We start from the raw sequence: 20,137 nt of genomic DNA, 5'->3' as shown, positions 1-20,137 counted from the left end.
AGCTTTTTCTACGATTGGTCGATACCCACATCCATTTAGCGTAATGAGATGATTTCCAAAATGTGTATACCAATGCAGTATTACCCTGCCAATGACAATTCTTGATACACTTGAACTTGTATATGTTTTGTTTGTGATGGCTCTCTATCATGTGCTACATTATGTTTTGTTTTTGAGAAACTGTGTACAAGCGAACGAGTTCGACTTGCGATTGCATGAATCCATATGAAAACCCCGGAGTTCCTCCTGCATAAGGGACATCATTCGTAACAAATCAAGCTTCTACTCCAAATTCACGAGCCCCTCCAAGTGATTTTCAAACCGTATGTTGGACTAACATACCCTTATGTAGAATGGCTGTCTCTCCATCGACTTTGCCGCTTTTCTACCCTCCACACATCAATACAGCCAAGCACCATTCATCGACTTCCTCCACAACGAGGTCAAGATCCTGCGAGAAGAGATATCATGTTATTCATTGAACCCAAATCACATAGCATATCCGCCTAGATTTTTCTATTCATACAAGAGACATCATTCATGCATGTCTCATTCATATCCATATACCTCATTTAACACTCCATCCCCCTCTCCCTCACCTCGGTCATATCAGAAACAAGTGGAAAGTATACATATCATATCATATCATATCATAAGATATCCATTCCAACACAGACATCCCCTCAAAACATCATCCCATCCCATCCCATCCCATCCCATCCCATCCCATCCCATCCACCGCATCGCATCACATCCCATCAAACTAATAATCATACATCCCCATCTCCTCAAACCACAACCCCACCCCAACCTAAGCCCCCCCATTCGCCCTCATAGTATTCAAATGCGTAATCACCGCCATACTACTATCCAAAAACCTCTCGACACAATTCATCGTGCAGCTCTCTTCGCTCTTGTCCAGCTTGCCGCTGCGGATACTGCCCGTCACGCATTTTTTCCAGCAGACGTCGGTTAGGGAGTGAACGGCTAGAGGTTGTTAGCTTGTGGTTCGATATTCTTCTTCTTCTTATTCTTATGCCCATCCATGTTTTCAAATAGCCCTCCCTCTTGCGTGGAGGGGAAGAAGACTCGGCGTGGCAATGAAGTGCAGTGCAGTACAATTCACAACCCCCCCCCAGAAACCCCCCCCCCCTCCACACAAAACCCACCACCCCAAAACAAACTCCAGAAGAACTCCAGAAGAACTCCAGAAGAACTCCAGAAGAACTCCAGAAGAACTCCAGAAGAACTCCAACAACCAAAGCAAAAAGAACAAAGAAAGAAATGAAAAGAAAAAAACACATACACTGTTGAATCCTAGCCTTCTGCGTCTCATTAACAATAAACTGTTGCAATTCCTGCTTGTCTCTATCCGACAACTTGGAGAGATCCGGTGTTTGCTGAAGAGATGAGGAATCCATTTTCTTTTGTTTAACTGATGGAGAATTTCGCAGTTGTGTGTTGAGATTTTGTTTGGAGAGGAAAGGAAAGGATTCCTATGTGTGCGACAGAGAAATTGGTGATTTGCTGGGGTTGAAATTCAATGGTTTGATACAGAGCTTGAGAGAGCAGAGCTTCAGAAATTTTGCCGGGTTCAAAGATTATCGGTATCAGAGTCATTGATCAGGTCACGTGTAAAATCCTCTTTGGCCGCTTCAGACCAGACATCTTGAAGCACATATCAATTATCATATCACTTTACTGGAATCATGCAATTCATACATTCTAGGTAGTATCTGGTTTATTATTAACAATATCAAAATCTAAAGACATCTAAAATGTATCCAAGAGATCCGTAATAGTAACACCATGAATCTAGCCCAAGTTCTGTACCACATCTACCACATCTGCCAAGATTACAAACCCTCTCAACAGTATTATTAGATCAAGCACAATGATTCCCACAAACTTCTAAATATATCTATACCGTCTTGCAAGGGCCAAGGAAGCAAGAGAGAAAAACACCAGTACAGCTAAAATTGTAAAGAACGGAATGAGGTTGTTCGTCTCGTTCCCGAAAGGAACAGCAACATTCATACCAAACATACCACATACCAAGTTAAGAGGAACAAGGATGGAGGCGAGGAGAGTAATCTTGCTCAGAACCTTGTTGGCGTTGTTCCCTTGGGTGATGTTGTCAATTGACAGCTGTGCGAGATAATTGCTGTGCGATCTTGAGAGCATCTTCTCAGAGTGACCCAAACTGGTCATCATGGTGACAACGTGATCTTGAATATCGCCAAGATACATACCAATATCCATGTGAGGAGTGACGAGGTAGTTCGAATTACAGCGCTTTGTGAAGCCTTTCAAGACATCGGCCTTGCCACCCAGAAGTTTCATCAGACCCATAACATTCTTTCGAACCATGCCGATTTTTCGTAAAAAGGCATGCATGTCATCACTGCGAGCAATGAATACTTGATCCTCAATTGTATCCGTCTCGTTGTCGATCTTGTGGATAACAGGGCCGAAGGTATCAACGATATGATCACTGTGAAATTGTCAGTTCATGGTCTCGGTGACTTGTTGGGAAAACTTACATTAGCGCGTAGCAAATCCAATCGCTGTTCAAAGACAAATAATCCTTCAGCAATGTGATACGCTTACGAACACTGGCTGCATGTGGATTTGGCGAAAAACTAAAGCTGAGTAGACCCTCTCGGAAGACAATGACATAAATGTTGAATGGATCGTATTCCTGGCCGTCCTCAATCTCTACAACGCTAAAGGAACGGAAACAAGCGAAGTAGTACGAAGGGAAGAGTTCAATCTTCTCTCGCGTTTCCTGAGCTGTGATATCCTCGATGGTCAAAGGATGGACGCCAAATGCCTCGCAAATCACACGAACCTCCTCCTCTGTCGGGCTGTTCATATTCAACCACCAGACACTCTCTCCTGGTTGTTCTTCTTCTTGTGGAGGAGTGAATAGGGTTCTTATATCTTCTCCTGGCAAGATGAGATCACCAAATTCCGATGCGTGAATACTATCTACTCCGTGCGAGGAAAAGTATTCAAACCTATTAGTGTCTGGGTGCGATTGCTTTGGCCGAGTAAGTTCCTCGAGGTCAGATGAATCCAACTTCTCATTGATTGATGGTGGACCCGAAGGAATATCAACAACTGTACCTTCCGATGTAACAATCATGGGCACCGCACCGTTAGTTCTCAAATCGTGGAAGATTCGAGGTTGCGTGTGGTTTACGGGAGTCTTGGAACGATTTTCCTCCTCCAAAATGAAATCCTCGAGGGTTTCAAAATTGATTTGTAAGGTGTTTTTGGTTGGAGAAGCATGTAGAGGGAAGCAAACATCTTCCTTGGCTGACTTGCACGAACTTGCGAAGCTCTTCGCATCGTTGTCGTTAGTGTAGCGTCTGCTACGAAATGTACGATGGCTTCGGTGACTGGCGTGTGATTCTGTTCTATGAAGAGCATTATGGTCTTCGAGCCGTCTGGCATCTGCAAATGCCTTTCCAGGGGTTGGGTCCGAAACAGACATTTCTCGTTCTCTTCTTCTTGCATCTGCAAATGCTTTCACTGAGCTTGGTGGTGATAGGGAACGGATATCGGCAGTGACAGCAGTTCCTCTACGACTTCTATCTGCCATTCGAATGGCCATTGGAGATACACCTCTCGAGTCCTCGTCGACAATGGCTTCCTCGAAATCTCTTGCGATTGTTTGAAGAAGTGTGTTATTTACGTGTGCTAGGTCTGGACTGTGTGGAGCTCGGGGAGAAGGAGCTTGCATGCTATCGATAGTACCGCTGCGAGAACGAGCTTTTGGTAGAGCTTGGGATTGATGTCTGTGGTCATCTAATTCTGGCACCGGCGTGCTGTAGCCGGTATCAAGGGAGGTGTCTTCGTGTTCAGACATTTTAAGTTATAATATTATAGATAAGATATATTTAGGTTAAGTTTCTGCATGCGAATTAGCCATTAGACTCCATCGGTTACAACAAGAACGACATACAAATTTCTAGGAAGCCAAAGCTTTCAAAGTCTAGGCAGGTCGCAACGAGCGCCCACCGCTTGTTTGGCGTCAATTTGATAGTTGGCTTTGCACAGGTGCTCCCTGTACAGTGTGGTGTCTAGTGAAGAATGGCTACTCGTCCATCCGCTACCCCTTTTTGATGTGTATGTATAGCTGCAGTTATATGTTTCGACTTTGGATTGCTTAAAGTGCAATTATGGGGGTTTCTTGTCGCCTCCGCAGTAGGCCCAGATCTTCACTGGACCGAGGAGGGGACGGATGAAGGAAAAGCCTTGGAATACGAGTCCCGCCAATTTGGTGGTTGATTGTTTATGAAGCCGTTGAGGCGTTGTGAGTCGAAATGAATTGACGCTCGCGTTCGACAATCGCTCTGATGCGACAATTTGAATATTTCGATATGGAACAGTATTTAAATTGAATTGATCGTGGCTTGGATTGTTGGAAGGGTGGACAAGTCGGTTTTATGGGTGGCCGGTCTTGAGTTGAAGTTTTTCGAGGTAAAAGAAGTTTGAAAAAAAGGTCGGCCGGTTTTATGTAGTGTTGGGAACCCTAAGCGTACTCGTTATGTTATGGCTAAGGGTACAGCCAATGGCCAAATGAAAGATATTTGGTAAGTTGCTAATCGCAAAATGATATTTGAAGATAAGAATTGAGATGTTAGATGTTGTGTTTAAATAAGAAAGGGAGTTGAAAGGTCGAAACCAATCCGATATTGTTTGAGGTGTTAATTTTTCAAGGAGGACAAGAAGTGGAGTTGGAGGAAGAAAGCTTGAAAGAGAAATCTTGGTGGAGGCGCTTATTATGACTAGTGGTAGGTATTAGTGTACGGGTCACGATGGTGGATGGATAGGTGGATGTGGATGGATGGGTGGATGTATGTTTCCAGCTGGTGTACAATACCTACTACGAAGGTAGGTAATCATTTCATTCCTTTTATTATTCCTTATTCGAATTCATCATTCCTTATCGTTCCTTACTCCTTATTCTTCCTTACTACTCCGTACACTTTCTTCAGAGTTCCATTCATTGGAAAAAAGTGAATTTGGTGGGGGGGAATTTGGTGGAGAATGGATGGAGAATTGACCTACCAACCTCCAGCCAGTTCTCAGACATTTGATATATATAGTATGGCTCGTATGGTTAGGTAGGTGGTTAGGTAGTTATTAGGTATCAATTACATTTTGCTAGGTCTTACATATCTCGTCGATTAGATCATAAGAGTTCACAATAGATCATCTTCTTTCCTTCGCTGCAAAATCATCTCTCCCACATAAACAACCTCTTCATGGCAAATCCTTCTGCTCGGGGCCATCGAGGCATCTGGTGTGGTATGATTGTGTACCATCATCCAAAGGCCAAGACCTGATAATGTTCTTCAACAGGCCAAACGATACAAGTCGTCTTTTCACATACGGGATCGGTGCATTGGTGCTTGGATTCATTGGGTTGCCTGTGTTCCAATTGTCTAATGGATGCTTTGGTCCCACGAGAAGACGTATTGATCTTGATTTTGGAATGTGCATTGAGGACATGAGACTTCTTCATTGGTATATCCAGACATCTGAGAATGTAATCTTGCATCCAGATACCCTTTGTTCTTTATCTTCCAAGCCTTTTCTTGTCGTGGATTATCGCCATACATGAACTGGAATCTTCTCCCATCACATCTTATCTACTATCGATTTAGCCAAGACTTGAAGGTTTTCGTCCAGCTCATATATCTATAGTATTCTCTATACTCGTAGGATAACTTTAATATCAAGCCGTTTGAGTAACAGGAATCAAGTAAACTGTACATCTTGTTGAACCAAACTCGCTCATCCCTCACCCAAACTCTAACCATGTGCCTTTAGCCCCCCGGTTACCAATTATCGGCCAAGGCGATTAGTAGTCAAGGGTATACCTACCTACCATAGGTAACCATAACAAGGCTGAACTGTGGCCTCAACCTAAGCTTCAAGGGACACTTTGTAGAATTTGGTAACATTTCACAAAATCGACTTTCTTATCTAGTAAAAGACTTGATTCGTTGTTTCTGTAATTCGGTCATCCAACTTTGCACACAAATTACGAACATGGCAGACCAAATTCTTGACCAGGTTCGGGATCTTGCCGAAGGACAAATTGTTAGTATACAATCATTCACACAATCATATTATTGAAGGTCATAAAGCTGGGTCTGATGCTGATTCCCTGTTCCGCGTGTAGGACTTTGAAGGTCAAAGATTGGCAGAATTCTTGACAACAGCTCTGTTAGCAATATCCGGAGTAAATCATTCTATCCCTTCCTGGTCATTCGAAATATGCTGATTGATAGTAATAGGCCATTGCCTTCTTTGTTGGCTTCTTCAAACAAGATATCAAACTGGCGCTTGCTTTCGGTTTACTTGGAACGGCATTCACCTTCGCCATCGTTGTGCCTCCATGGCCCTTCTACAAGAAACACCCCGTTAGATGGTTACCTTTAGGTGGTCGGGATGCATCGACACAAGGGATTGTTGTGGATGGAAAGACTGTTGGTTGAAGAATGGTTGAAGGGATATTTAATCTGGGGGCGTCATAGGATTGGGAATACCTCAAAATGCAAACAATATATTGGCACAAATAAAACGCTTCACATTGAAAGCTACATTGTACCGAAGTTTCGCTCTACTTCTGTGTCCTTAACGCCAATCCTGCCAGAAATTCTCCATTTGCCTCCCACTGGGTCTTGGATGAACCGCGCAGATGAGATTCGTGCCGCTCTTTTTGGTATATTATACTTCATGTCCGTAGCTTCATCATCTTCCTCAAATACCCCATCCAATCCCAAATACAATCTCAAACCCCCAACTTAACGACCATACTTCTGGAACTCCCAATCTCTGTTGTCAAGTGGGCAAACTTGGCGTGTCTTCAACCAACGGGAGATGCAATGAAAATGGAAAGCGTGCTGTTCGTAGTCTGATGTTAGAACAAATACCACTAGGGGAAAGGAATTACTGACGTTACAAATTCCCCAAGCTACAGTGCACTCCTCACTTGTGGCAGAGGCTTGGTTTGCTTGACATTCGATACCTTTGTGAAAGTCAGCAGTTGGTATCCTGTTTGGCATCCTCGAACTTACAAAGATCCATAATGTGATTTCTGCAGATGGCGCAGTTATCGACAACAATGTCCCATGCCCACAAAGCTACCGCGTTCCACTAGATATCTTATTAAAGCTGTGCAGAAAACCAACAACAGTCGAGGCATCTATACCTTCTTCACTTCGAAGCGCTTTTTGCCTTCCGAACCTTCACCACCTCCTGCCTTCTTAAGACCGTTCTTCTTTCCTGTAGCTGGTGGGGCATCTGCCATTTCTACGTCTGCCATGGTGATGGGATATTTGGAGTGTTGATGGTTATCTAAATTATTGGTGTTGGCGGGGTACTTCAGGATGAGATGCGAACGAATTGATTTGCGAATTTAATATGGATAAGCTGATGATTGTATGAATCGGTTCAAATGAAGGTTGGTGTTTGTTGCAATGGAAGAACGATTAATCTCGGAATCTAAAATAAAAGGACTTCTTGATTATGTATGATTTTGGACGCAGATAGATATCAATCTACGGTAGACATCCATATGATGGTATTTTGATATTCTGGAACTACCTATCCGTAGTTTAGGCATAACAGTCTTGGTCACGTGAACTCTTGGCTGCTTTCCGGCTTGGTGTAAACAAAGCTCGAAAGGAGGGCGCTAATACTGTACTAGAATTCCTTGGGCTTCGATTGAATATTTTCGGATCTCTAACTTTCACCAAACTAACATGAAATAGATCCATTCAACCGTAGGGCTGTGTTGTAGCTATAGCTGTAGGGCTGTCGAATGAATACAAGATGTCTTTGAATTACCTTCATTGCCTACGTCCTGTTCACGGTATCGGTATCTGTCTGAAGAGTCTGAGGGCTTTGATTGGAAGGAGATGACTAATCTACCAAATCGATCAGTGAAACGGTACGGAGTAGAGCGATCGGTCGCAGTATCGCATTTACCTTCTTCAGCCTCTCTTCCCCCCCCCTTCTCTTATTCAAAAACATACTACAGATTATAAAACTATCATACCGAAAACAATGAATAACTCACTTCAATCATTCAACCACGTAAAATTAAACAGATTCAACCAAAAATACTACTCTTCTACTAGATTGCGAGACACAGCCAACGAACGTCCACCTCCTTACCTATAGCCCTCCATTTCGTACCATCTGATCTACACAGGCAATAGCACAGACACGCGGAAGCTTTCGTCTCGTATTATCTACCAAGCACAATCATTTCGATTTCATTGTATCAAGAACAGCTTTCATCAACCCAATCACACATTCATAGGCGTCAAACTAAGATGTCCTCGATGACTCCCCACAAAGGGCAACGTCAACCCCAAAGCTTCACTACAGACTTCGGAACAGCCTCACCTCGAAACGCCCCTCAAAGTCCACATGATTACAATAATCAGGCATATTTACAAAACATGCACCCCTCGATGACTTATTCTGATCAGCAACCTACTACCCCTCCTCGAACTCCTCGAAGAGTCCAGCAGAACCAGCCAGCCTCTCAAAATAAACCAAATTCAACCCTACCCGACAATAGTTCCAGAAAGTCTACCAACAAAAGAAGACCCAAAAATGTTCAGACGTCTCCCGTTGCAACTAGGAGCGATCGAACTACCCCGCCATTGACCGGTGCTCAATCTGCCAGTGGCTCAACTGCTCCAAGACCTATTCAAACACCATCCGCAGCTCAAGTTTATGCAGGTCCAACTTTCCATGCATCTCCCGCTCCGTCAGCTTTACCTATGCCCAGTTTCTTTTCAAAGTCTGTCCCAGAATCACCAGCGATCAGGACTGGGAGTGCAATCAAAGAGCCAGATTCCTCGGCAGATGAATCCTCGCAAACTCCATCTTCAGCACAGATATTTAGGGATGTGTCACATAGGGAGGAATCACCCCTCGATCTTTTCTTCAAAGCAGATAAACGGGAGAAGGCCGAAAAGATACGAGCACGAAGTACCAACTCAAATGCCACCGGTTCTGCTGGGCCTTTCAATCCCCCAATTGAGTCGCCGGGGAATACAAGAACTCCATCACAGCCCAACAGTCAATACCGTAATAAAAACATACCAGCTTCTCGTGGTTCAGCAAGTAGTATGTTTTCCATGGAGGAGGATGGATCCAACAGTCCTGGATTACCATTGGGGCCAGCATTCTCCACTCCTTATAATGAAAGGATCATGAAAGCACTTAAGAATTCGAGTCCCTCGCAGCCACATCAAGTATCACCAAGTCACTCTCAGTCACCACTAGACAAGTCAGAACAACTCAAGGCTTACCTTTTTTCTGAAGGACCATCCACCAATGGCAACCTTGGGCCTGCTTTGAGCTTAACGACGAATTCCGCAATGTCCAGTCATGGTGGACACAGCTCTCCCACTGGCCCAAGGAATGGCGGCCTACCTGGAAGATCTCCGCAGGCCAATTACAAATTCAGAGGTGATTCCCGAAGCTCAGGTGAAATTCCCAAATCCGCTCGGTCAGGTCTTCGCCAAGAAGTTTCCCCAGCGAAAACTCCTACAAGAACGCCTGAGCGTGCTCATTCATACGGGCCATCTCAAAACCTCTCTCAAATCTATGGAAATAACTTCTCGGCGGGCAATAATCTTAATAATACCACCCAAGTCACACATTCTTCCCCTGTGCCACAAGGTTCCTCTAGTACCCTCCCTGGAACTAGCAATCCCGATTTTCGAGGCATGGAAAACGATTTAAGACGGATCCTAAAACTGGACTCGCCCGGCTTTGCTGGATCAGCAAGGTAACTTCCCGGCCAAACCTCCTTTTCTTTTTTTTCTCATGGCAAATGGAGTTCGGGTGATGGCTTATATGGCATCACAGGTGGGGTTCCTATATTGGCGTTCTGGTTATCATGCACATTTTTTCTTCCTCCAGTGAGAGCGTTATGGTTACGAATTGGTGCATGGGCTTTTCAGGGTTTGTGGCATTTTTATAGAGATGATGGCTTGGTATACCCATGTTAGTTCTCGCAATGTTAGGGCTGGTTTGCCTTGTATTATTGGGGAGCAATTTCGGAAATGTTCTTACGATTGATGGTCATACCTCAAATCTCGTACTATAACGATTGATATTGTTACATTTCTTAAGGCAAGATTCGGCCGTCTGGACTACAGCAATTGAGTTGGATTACTGGGGGAAGGAGAAGCGGTGTAGCCTAACTGTGTGGGAGGGACCAGCAATACATAAAACAAAACATAAAAAAACTCGGATTTCAGATTATGTTTCTTGGCCGCTAGAGTTTATCGTCGCAGATACACATAGTTAGTAGCTTCTAGTTAAAGCTATCACTGATGGCTAAACAGAAATGAATCCGTTATAATAAACACAAACCTCTGTTGCTTATTGCTATGATATAATGCGTGGTAGGCTGTCTTGTGTAGTAGCCTCTCGAGATACGCTCTTCTCGGCCGTCTTTTTCTGAACATCAACGGGACTGGGAACCTTTCAAATGCATTGTTTAGTTCAGATGGATTCCGTCATTCGCGCGAATTTAACTCTTTGTATCAAATGAATCCAGAAAGATAGGTAAACCTATGAATCACAGGCTGCTACTCTACAGACAAGATCTCTATAGGCGACGCAACTCGATTGAAGGTGTTGTTTTCCATGGAGTCTTACTCGGGAAGATCAACGCTTCAATGAAGAATTTGAGGAAAGGAATGTTTATTTTTCCTTTTCAGTTGTGTTGTAGGTCATCCATCACCTCATCTACTTCTGCTTCTGATGTTATTCGGAGTTGTGATTTTGCTATATATCTATTCCTGGATTAAATTTCATCTCACTTGCTACATATTTTACTCAAAAATACGGTAAGACAAGCGGTAATTTGTTGAGCATTACATCCATGCATGATATATCTTCCTCGATGTAAATTTCTATATAGCGAATAGCAAATAGCAAATGGTCTTTTTAAGTTTCACTATCGTCTTGTCGGCTGCTCGGTGTGTCTAGATATATATCAATATAAGCAGAAACTGCGATGATCATCTCATTTGTATGCATCATACATGAGTTTTGGATGACTATCGGGCGTGACATATCGCCGTCAAATGAAATCTTGTCTTGTCTCTCGTACGGTATCATGTTATCGCGGTATGATATTCTCATCTTTGAGAAACGCTCCTAGTTATGCATTGAGTTATCTCATATGAGAGGTAGATCATTCATGAGAAAATTTGCAATTTGTTCTGCTTTCTCGAGGATCGAATCCAATCTAGTCATTGCGTACAGTGGTGAATGGCACATGTTACTTCTGGGTTCTATGCGGCTTCCTGCTTTACCGTGTTTTGTTGTATGTCTACAACGTTCTTCAGGATTCTTTTTAACGATACTTTTGCGATTGGAAATTTGCTAATGTTGTTATTGTTGTTCTTGTTGTCCTCACTCGTTTTGTTATTGGAATAGTTCATATTGCGAAGCGGTAGCATTAATCTCAACCTCTCAGATGAGTACTTTTGATGCCAATGACAGGTTTGAAGATCTTGACTACAGTAATTGCACCCCTCAGTTTCCGTTAGATAATAGTTTACATGTTAGCAGTTGAGTTTGGTTGTCGAAGAAGAGGGGGAGAGACGGTCAGAGAGTAAAAATTGATTTACTTGTGGCCAGAGTAGGTACCATACAAGTGTCTCATTAGTATGAATAGGAGCAGGTCATGCCGACACATTAAAGTTTCAAGAAGTTTACTAATACAGGAAAGAAGGTTTGACAAGAGGTTTGTGGGATATGGGTATTCAGATGCAGGCGTTTGTTAAGAAAGGGAGATACCGTGTATAAGATACATTTGTATTGATGCAATTAGCGATCTCGGATTCGATATGAAACGGGACGAAAACACGAACTTCAATGTTAGGAGAATATTAGACGAATGTGTAAGATCTTACATTATGATAAATGAGATTGTGCATTCATTCCACAATAGGAAGTAAGGCTAGGTTTTCTGACATTATATATTCATCTGACCTATTCGCTAAAACTATATGTCTTTGAATATTGTTCCATCTCCTTTGACGCCTATATTCCTATCTTCTCGTTCACTTATCTTCTACTTCACCACTTCCAATGCTCATCGCTTAATTTACTAACTTCTGGTTCCCCCTTTCCATCCCTTTGTACAATGAATTTGAATATTGAGTTTTCAAAACGATGCTCCCCAAAATACACTATCAACTTAGTAGATGCTTCTCTATCTGATTAAAATATATGTGTATATATGTGTCTCTTGAAAGCTTATATGCTAACTCATCATGATATCCACCTCGACCTTATAAAAATGCTTGAATCGTTGCACCATGAAATTCGAAAAATTCAATCCATACCTAGTAGCACATTCAGATAGTAACAATCTGGAACATTATCAAATTGGACATGCTCAATGTTGTCGTGATCGATTGCCTTTGAAACCCATGCAGCCAATCGGCGAAGACCAAAAAAGCTCCGATAAGCCTTGTAGAAAAATAAATCCCCGCCCATAAGTTTCCCACCGATTCAAGAATCGCACAAGACGCATTCGAAATGCCAATATGAATAGAAGCCTTGCGGTGGCATATCGTCGCCCCTTACTACAGACTTTCACCAGAAGCTGGTTCCTCCAAAGAAATTCTTTTGCAAGTGTAGCAGCAGACACAAGGTATGGAATGCGCCCCTCCAACTCCATCCTCCAATCCTCTATTTCGCAACTAACTTTGTATTCTTAGACCATATGATGTCGTCGTTATTGGAGGAGGTCATGCGGGCGCAGAGGCTTGTGCAGGAGCCGCGCGGTCTGGGGCTAGGACTGCATTGATTACCCCGAAACTTGAGAATATTGGTGTTTGTTCTTGCAATCCTAGTTTTGGAGGGATAGGGAAGGGTACCATGTTGAGGGAGGTGGATGCGCTGGATGGAGTTGCGGGAAGAATTATTGATAAAGCGGGAGTGCAGTTTAAGGTCTTGAACCGGAAGAAAGGTCCTGCGGTTTGGGTAGGCGATAATTGTGGCAGCGGTATTTCAAAATTGTAGGCTAACATGTTTGTCAGGGTCCAAGAGCGCAAATCGATAGAGATCTATACAAAAAGCATATGCGAGAAGAGCTAGAAGCGTATCCGAATCTTTCAATCGTAACCGGGAGTGTGGCGGATATCATTATTTCGAAGGAGGAGGGCGAGGCGCAAAGTGGCAAGATTACCGGCGTGCGACTGGAATCGGGCGAAATTATACCTACCAAACAAGTGGTTATCACGACTGGCACGTTCTTGGGCGGGGAGATTCATATCGGCTTGGAATGTTATCCTGCAGGGCGCATGGGGGAAGCGGCAACATTTGGTTTGAGCAAATCGCTGAAAGACGCTGGTTTTACTCTGGGAAGACTGAAGACGGGAACACCTCCTCGCCTTGCAAAGGGTTCTATCGACTTTAAAAATCTCACTGTGCAGCCAGGAGATCAGCCACCGACACCTTTCAGTTATCTCAACGAGACTGTGTCTGTCCAGGACCAGTTACTCTGCTATGCTACGTACACGAATGAGGCTTCACATGCTGTGGTACGGGCAAATCTGGACAAGTCAATTCATATCAGAGAGACTGTGAAAGGGCCCAGGTATTGCCCATCGCTCGAATCCAAGGTTATACGATTTTCCGATAAAGATAGACACATTGTATGGCTAGAGCCTGAAGGTTTTGATAGCGATGTCATCTATCCTAACGGTATCTCCATGACAATACCCGCGGAGGCCCAAGAACAACTTTTAAGAACCATTCCAGGACTAGAGAATGTCACAATGACCGCTCCTGGTTATGGTGTAGAGTACGATTATGTCGATCCTCGAAGTCTAAAAGCAACACTCGAAACAAAGGCAATCCAGGGTCTTTACTTAGCCGGTCAAATCAATGGTACTACAGGTTACGAGGAAGCAGCCGCGCAAGGTATCATAGCTGGTATCAACGCCGGTCTTGCATCACAATCGTTGCCACAGTTGACTTTATCCCGCAGTGATGGATATATTGGAATCATGATTGATGATCTCATCACCAAAGGTGTTTCTGAACCTTACCGCATGTTCACATCTCGCAGTGAATATCGTATGAGTGCCCGAGCCGACAACGCCGATTTACGACTTACGGAAAAGGGACGACTAGCAGGAGTAGTAGGTGAAAAACGATGGTCCGCCTTCAATGACGAGGTCGTTCAGATGGATGGTCTCAAATCAGCGCTCAAAAATAGTAAATTCAGCGCTCCGGTATGGATCAACGATGGCTTCAAAGTTTCAAATGATAGTACTATGCGAAACGCCTTGGACATCTTACGCATTCGAGACGTCACAATGAACGATCTTTCGACTCGTGTCCCGGAGATCCTAACATACACCCAACGAATCCGAGATAGAGTTGGCATCGAAGCCGTCTACGCACCATATGTCACACAGCAAAAAGCTGCGCAGAGAATCTTTGAAAAGGATGAGATGCTTAAACTACCTGTAGATTTAGATTACGATTCTATTCATGGGATCTCTATGCATGAGAAATCGGTGCTAAAGATAACAAGGCCCGAGAGTGTGGGACAGGCGAGAAGGATTGAGGGGATGACGCCGAGTGGATGTTTGAGATTGTTGGCTTTTGTAAGGGAGAGATCGAGGGCGGTTCAGAAGGCCAATATGTTTGATGAAGTGGCTAGGAAGAGAGGAGAAAGGAACGTGGCCAGTGAAGTTGAGGGAGGTATGATTTAAAAAGGTTCAAATGTATAGATATGCATGGCGATGGCGTTTGGGGGGAAGGTTGGGTGGATAACTACTGTGGATCTAAAGGATATAAGGGACGTCACTCTGTATAAAAAAAACTAGGAAGTCATACGTTGGAATGCAATGAACCTACCTCACTTTGTGTAGACAACAGGAAGCTATTAGTTAGAATTCAATGAACTTTATTCATAAGATTCATATACATTTTCAATCTGGATATAGCCGACGTGGTAAAGCGTGCGTCAACTTAGGTGATAATGATACAACAATTACGACACTAATCCTTTGTCTAGAACAGACAGTCAATTGCTCGGGGCGAAGTTTGGAGCTGTCTCCAATGGTTTGGGGGGGGGGACTGCGAATGTTAGAGCGCAGATTTCAATGAATGAATATGATATTTTGATTGGAATGAATATGCATCAACAGTTTAATCTCTGTCAAGCACTGTTTGGAATTCTGAATACTTGCTCGAAAACAGAGTTGTGTTATTTTCAAACGTATGTTAGCCTCGAATTTTATTGGCAGTAAGTAGTTTTCAGGAAGGGTGGCATTGGAAAATAGCTGGGTATATGTAATGGGTCACTCACTATATAGGTGTTAATACTGGTTGAGTAATAATCTTAGATTGAAGGTGTAGATTGATTGATGTAAGATCTTCTGAGACTCTCGGATGGTCGTAGATGGAGTATATGTATAGAGAGAGAGAGAGAGAGAGACCTCATTAAGATTTAATGAGCCCGAAGCTGGATTGGTATGCAGAGCCACAGGAAGCTTCCTGGAGTGACAGAGGGAAGAAAGAAAGAGAATTTGTACTTGTGCCGCTTGATGAATTGGTATTCTAGCTCATCCTTCGATTTGAGCCCGAATGCTAGGAAGGTAAATGCCTACTACAATACCAATAGCGACAAACATCTCCGAGAAAAAGGGAAAGCGCTACCTCTCGTCTCCAGAATGGCATGGCTTTCTGAGAAAGGAAATAATGAACTTCTACTCTCCTTACCTCTCCAATTAGCACTAACTACCTAGTTCTAGCCAGCCTCTAGACAATCTAATGAAAATCTCAAGACCTACTACCCAGATATTCTGTCGCACATCTGTATTTTCTACCTGCAGGCCCATCCCTACGAGTAGGTATGCAAGCTTGCGAGGAGCGATCGATCGATAGATACACTAGACTGGAAGAGACAAATACCAATGATACTAGTATTCAATGCAAGTAGAATTCTCGCATTTGCATCCAACTGCCCCAGAAGATCTCAACCGCTTTTGTCTCTGTGGGTTTGGATGTTTTACATGTAGAACTATCACTACAGATATCCAATCCAATCCAATCCGTTGCTTCTTCGTCGATCGATATATCTATCGATCGGTGATGCGGGGAGGACAGCAATTGGATTCGTCGTGACAACCAACCCCTTTATGCTCTTAGCTCAGTCTACCCTATGACAGCACTAGCCAATTCTCAATTCTCAATTCTCAATTCTCAAAACACAAAACACAAAACACAAAAACAATAAAGGTTCAATCATCCTCAACTAAACTCAACTCACTCCACAATCAATGCCAATCCCATTCCCATTCTCATCCACCTCCCATCCCCACCACCCCAAAAACCCAACCCAACCCCACGCCCCCCAACCAACCAACCACCCAATCACCCAATCTCTACGTAGGAGAAAAAACAGGCCGGATTTGACCAATGCTCTCTACGCGTTGTTTTGGTGAGGGTGCACGTACCAACATAGTGGTCAAATCCGGCCTGTTTTTCTCCTACGTAGAGCCAATCACCCAATCACTCACCCCACCCCCTAGCTCCCCCTAGCCTCCCCTCCACCCCCAACCCGCAAAAATAACCGAGTCGAAAGAATACAATTCCGTCATACCTTACCTAGTACCTACCTAGTACCTAGTGCATCTAGTACGAACCAAATCACCCGCTCCTATTCCATTTCCCCATTTCGCACGCACAAATCCCATGATTTGGAAAAATTGGAAAAATTGAAGAGAAAAATTGAAAAGAAAACAAGACAACACGTAAAGCATCTCATCTCACTCATCTCAATCTTCTAATTTTCGTATCTTCTATCTTCTTTTCATTCGTTTGTTCATTCATTCATTCTTTCTCTTGTTTGAGGGGTTTCATATATGATATACTATATCGTGTTATCATATCAGATATATCAAATATATGAGATATACATTGCACTGGCAATTTCTCCTCTCTGATGAATACTTATTCATCTTCATCTTCATATTCATATTCATGGTCATCTTCATCTTCATGGTCATATTCATATTCATGGTCATCTTCATCCTCTCCAAATATCCATATCATTTCACACCCTCCCCACATCATCCACACCATCCACACCATCCACTCCAACCCACCTCCTCACTTCTACTTCCCACCACACCACTACCACTACCAACATCTCTTCATTCTCCTCTTCTCCCCCCCCTCCTCTTCTCCTCCCCCTCCTCTTCTCCTCCCCCTCCTCTTCTCCTCCCCCTCCTCATCTCTCTTCCCCCTTCCCCCCCTCTTCCCTCTTCTCCTCCCCATCCTCCCCATCCTCTTCTCCTCCCCTTCATCCTCATCCTCACACCTCCACTTACACTTACTCTTAGGACCAAACTCCGTCTACGAAACCCCTCACCTGCACTTCATGGCTGCTCATGCCACGACCTGATTCATCTGCGTCATGCACGAAGAAGCCTTACCTACCTACGCCAACCTGTCATCCCACGCCCCCTTCGACATCATACGAAGAGGGAAGACTGCATGCTAGATGCCGATAGCAACATCAATATCTCTCTCATCTCAGTTCTCTGAGAAATTTAAACTCGCCCACCTATGTTGCTACTTGTCCCGTCGGTTCTCATACATGGTACCGAGTGAAGGGGGAAAGTGGTCAGTACAGCAGCCTGAGAAATCTCGCCCACCTACGAACTTGTCCATCTCCCGACAGCTTTCGAAAGCCACCCCCAACCTACCTGTCGCACACCCACACCCACACCCTGTGCACCTACCTACCTACATCTCAAAAACTATTCGGCTCAAACCCTTTCAGATCACATAAACACCATGAAGGAAACAAAAATATAGAGTGGGTAATTATCTGGTATTTATCAAGCCATTCATCTCCGCGACAAAAGTTTTTGAGATGATAATCTATCTAATCCACCAGAAAAGCGAGTCCTATCTAAAAGTTCTTTCTCAACTTTTCTCTGTCCACCAGCTATCTCATCAACAAGCCAATATCGACACATCCTTTCCGTTCCTATAATAAAATTTGTTGGTATATTCAAGAACAAAGCTTCTTCCATGATGTTCGATCCTCCATAAGCAATTGTGTGAGTAGTATGTCTGGGAGGAAAAATGTAAAAAAGAAAGCTAAAGCGTATGACTACAAGTGGAGGTCATGCCAACCTCCAACCCACTCCAAATCACCGAGATCCGACTGCTTGTCCTTTCGCTTGTCCTGATGATGATCTCGGCCCTTGGCCCGCGCCCATGGACATTCTCTGCCCTTGTCTTTACTAACAATGTTCGATTTAGTATCCCAACCACCTGTACCGAAACTAGTGAAACCTAATCCAACGTTCCGACGTGGAGTACTTTGATTCTTCCACGTATCAATAGATCTTTCAGAGGGTGATGCTCCTGCAAATGCCCTTCGACGATCTCCGAGCGCAGACCACTTGTCAAAAGCAGTCCTCTTTGAGGGTGGTGAATAACGAGGTGAGTTTTGTTGAGTAGGGGTGTCGTGGAAAAAGAAGCCATCAGGCACCAAATCCTCGTCAATATCGTGAGCCACTGTACGACTAGGTGCGACTCTGGGGATGTTGACAAATGATGAGGTGTGAGGTTCCAATGGAGATCTGCCAGCCTTATCATCATTGGTCTTGCTCTCGTGGCTCCAAGTTCGCGAGTTAGCCTCTTGACGGGCTTGGAAGTGATTGTCGAGCTCTTCTTCCTCTTCCATCTCTTCGTCCCAGAGATCACCCCAACTCTTAGATACCATGTCGTTCTTCTTGCCAAAGACTGATGCCATAGATGGCAATGGGATTGGCTTTGCCATGGCGATTGGTAGAGATCCAGAGATGGGGGTAAGACTAGCCTTTGGAGGACCAGATTTCATGTGGCGGCGGATGGCTAGAGATTGCATCGAAGTTCCAAGGGAAGAATCAAGAATTGATTCCATTGAAGGAGTTTGTTCTCCAATGGAGAACCAATCTTTGTTGCTTGCTTCGGAGCCGGGGAAGAGGTCCTCTGAGTCATAGTCCTCATCTGGAATGGCAGAGAGCTGGCGGAACTGTTGAGGTGGGCTGGCGTGCAATGCCTTGGCCCAAGGGAAAGATCCACCCGCATCGAGTTGAGGGCTTTGGATAGAAGGTGTACGCAATGGCTCACGGTTTGAGCTGGGAATACCACGTCGATCGGCAGAACTGAAGTCATCGGCGAACTCATCAAATGTTGTGAAGCTAAGTACACGCTCGATGGCCTCACGAGCAGCGGCAAGTGATCTCTTTCGAGGATCGAGGCTCATGCATTGAGCAATGACTTCGTAGGTATCTTGTGACATTGTTGGGAAGACATCAAAGAGCGATTGCTTGTCTCGAGTAAAGTCGAGGAAAAGTGGGTCTGACTCTGTGGGTGTTGTGAAAGGGTTGCGAGAGAACAAGATGTTCAATAGACAAATGCCAATGGCCCAGACATCGGCTTGCTCTGGAGAGTATCCCGCGCCAGCAGAGTCATATTGTTCTGGAGACATATAGCGGTCGCTTCCTACCGTGGTTTCATATGACCACTTCTCGGAAGTTGCAAGGCCAAAGTCACCAAGCTTCATCTCTCCTGATTGGGTAAGGAAAATGTTTTCGGGCTTGATATCACGGTGGTACATGCCCTTGCTGTGAATGTATGCAACAGCGTCGATAAGTTGTAGCATGAATTGTCGGACATGTTCCGTTTCGAGTGGGCCAGTGCCAGTTCGAATAGCCTCGTAGAGGTCGCCTCTGGAGCAAAACTCGAGAACGATGTACACATGGGCTTCGGTCTCGAAGGAGTGGATGAGGTTGACTATGTTTGGGTGAGAGCCAAGTCGAGCATGGCAGGATAGCTCTTCAGAGTGTTCATCGATGGCAAATGACGAGTCTGCATCAGTCATCGTGGCAGATTTCTTGGTTAAACACTTGATAGCAACGGTTTCGTTGGTAATTAGGTCCTTCGCCATGAAAACCATTCCAAATGAACCATGGTTGAGGGGGGATATCGTTTCAAAACGTCCATCAAGGACGACTCCGTCGTAAAACTTCTCTCTTAAGCACTCCAT

At 44.2% G+C, this 20,137-nt stretch overlaps 7 protein-coding genes across 7 annotated transcripts; 3 read left to right on the top strand and 4 right to left on the bottom strand.

Annotated features, from left to right (window-relative positions):
• Positions 1 to 735: 735 nt before the first annotated feature.
• On the bottom strand, positions 736 to 1,632 carry EAE98_008586 (uncharacterized protein). The gene is made up of 2 exons (XM_038956209.1): positions 1,307 to 1,632; positions 736 to 987 (listed from the first exon to the last, which is right to left on the bottom strand). The coding sequence occupies exons 1-2, from the start codon at positions 1,419 to 1,421 to the stop codon at positions 812 to 814; spliced, it is 291 nt and encodes a 96-aa protein (XP_038807290.1). The 5' UTR covers positions 1,422 to 1,632; the 3' UTR covers positions 736 to 811.
• Positions 1,633 to 1,723: 91 nt separating this feature from the next.
• Positions 1,724 to 4,783, bottom strand: EAE98_008585 (uncharacterized protein). The gene is made up of 3 exons (XM_038956208.1): positions 3,971 to 4,783; positions 2,544 to 3,918; positions 1,724 to 2,494 (listed from the first exon to the last, which is right to left on the bottom strand). The coding sequence occupies exons 2-3, from the start codon at positions 3,872 to 3,874 to the stop codon at positions 1,912 to 1,914; spliced, it is 1,914 nt and encodes a 637-aa protein (XP_038807289.1). The 5' UTR covers positions 3,875 to 3,918; positions 3,971 to 4,783; the 3' UTR covers positions 1,724 to 1,911.
• Positions 4,784 to 6,066: 1,283 nt separating this feature from the next.
• EAE98_008584 (uncharacterized protein) lies at positions 6,067 to 6,515 on the top strand (the record flags this gene model as incomplete). The annotated part of the gene is made up of 3 exons (XM_038956207.1): positions 6,067 to 6,117; positions 6,200 to 6,259; positions 6,315 to 6,515. 3 exons carry the CDS (start codon positions 6,067 to 6,069, stop codon positions 6,513 to 6,515), a joined length of 312 nt encoding a protein of 103 aa, XP_038807288.1.
• Positions 6,516 to 6,824: 309 nt separating this feature from the next.
• Positions 6,825 to 7,345, bottom strand: EAE98_008583 (uncharacterized protein; the record flags this gene model as incomplete). Its single annotated transcript, XM_038956206.1, has 4 exons — positions 6,825 to 6,923; positions 6,978 to 7,048; positions 7,098 to 7,176; positions 7,232 to 7,345. The coding sequence occupies 4 exons, from the start codon at positions 7,343 to 7,345 to the stop codon at positions 6,825 to 6,827; spliced, it is 363 nt and encodes a 120-aa protein (XP_038807287.1).
• Positions 7,346 to 8,360: 1,015 nt separating this feature from the next.
• On the top strand, positions 8,361 to 9,836 carry EAE98_008582 (uncharacterized protein; the record flags this gene model as incomplete). Its single annotated transcript, XM_038956205.1, has 1 exon — positions 8,361 to 9,836. One exon carries the CDS (start codon positions 8,361 to 8,363, stop codon positions 9,834 to 9,836), a length of 1,476 nt encoding a protein of 491 aa, XP_038807286.1.
• Positions 9,837 to 12,614: 2,778 nt separating this feature from the next.
• Positions 12,615 to 14,795, top strand: EAE98_008581 (uncharacterized protein; the record flags this gene model as incomplete). The annotated part of the gene is made up of 3 exons (XM_038956204.1): positions 12,615 to 12,721; positions 12,789 to 13,053; positions 13,110 to 14,795. 3 exons carry the CDS (start codon positions 12,615 to 12,617, stop codon positions 14,793 to 14,795), a joined length of 2,058 nt encoding a protein of 685 aa, XP_038807285.1.
• Positions 14,796 to 18,211: 3,416 nt separating this feature from the next.
• On the bottom strand, positions 18,212 to 20,137 carry EAE98_008580 (uncharacterized protein; the record flags this gene model as incomplete). The annotated part of the gene is made up of 1 exon (XM_038956203.1): positions 18,212 to 20,137. The coding sequence occupies one exon, from the start codon at positions 20,135 to 20,137 to the stop codon at positions 18,212 to 18,214; it is 1,926 nt and encodes a 641-aa protein (XP_038807284.1).

The sequence above is a fragment of the Botrytis deweyae genome (genome assembly GCF_014898535.1).
Source record: "Botrytis deweyae strain B1 chromosome Unknown BDEW_023, whole genome shotgun sequence".
NCBI lineage: Eukaryota > Fungi > Ascomycota > Leotiomycetes > Helotiales > Sclerotiniaceae > Botrytis > Botrytis deweyae.
The sequence above is the reverse complement of the archived record's forward strand: the minus strand, read 5'-3'. Positions and strand labels throughout refer to the sequence as shown.

Coding starts and splice junctions, on each gene's coding strand:
- EAE98_008586 (XM_038956209.1), bottom strand. CDS start 1,421: ATGGATTCCTCATCTCTTCAGCAAACACCGGATCTCTCCAAGTTGTCG. Junction 988..1,306: donor GAAGGCTAGGATTCAACAGT/GTATGTGTTTTT, acceptor AACAACCTCTAG/CCGTTCACTCCCTAACCGAC.
- EAE98_008585 (XM_038956208.1), bottom strand. CDS start 3,874: ATGTCTGAACACGAAGACACCTCCCTTGATACCGGCTACAGCACGCCG. Junction 2,495..2,543: donor TGGATTTGCTACGCGCTAAT/GTAAGTTTTCCC, acceptor ACAATTTCACAG/TGATCATATCGTTGATACCT.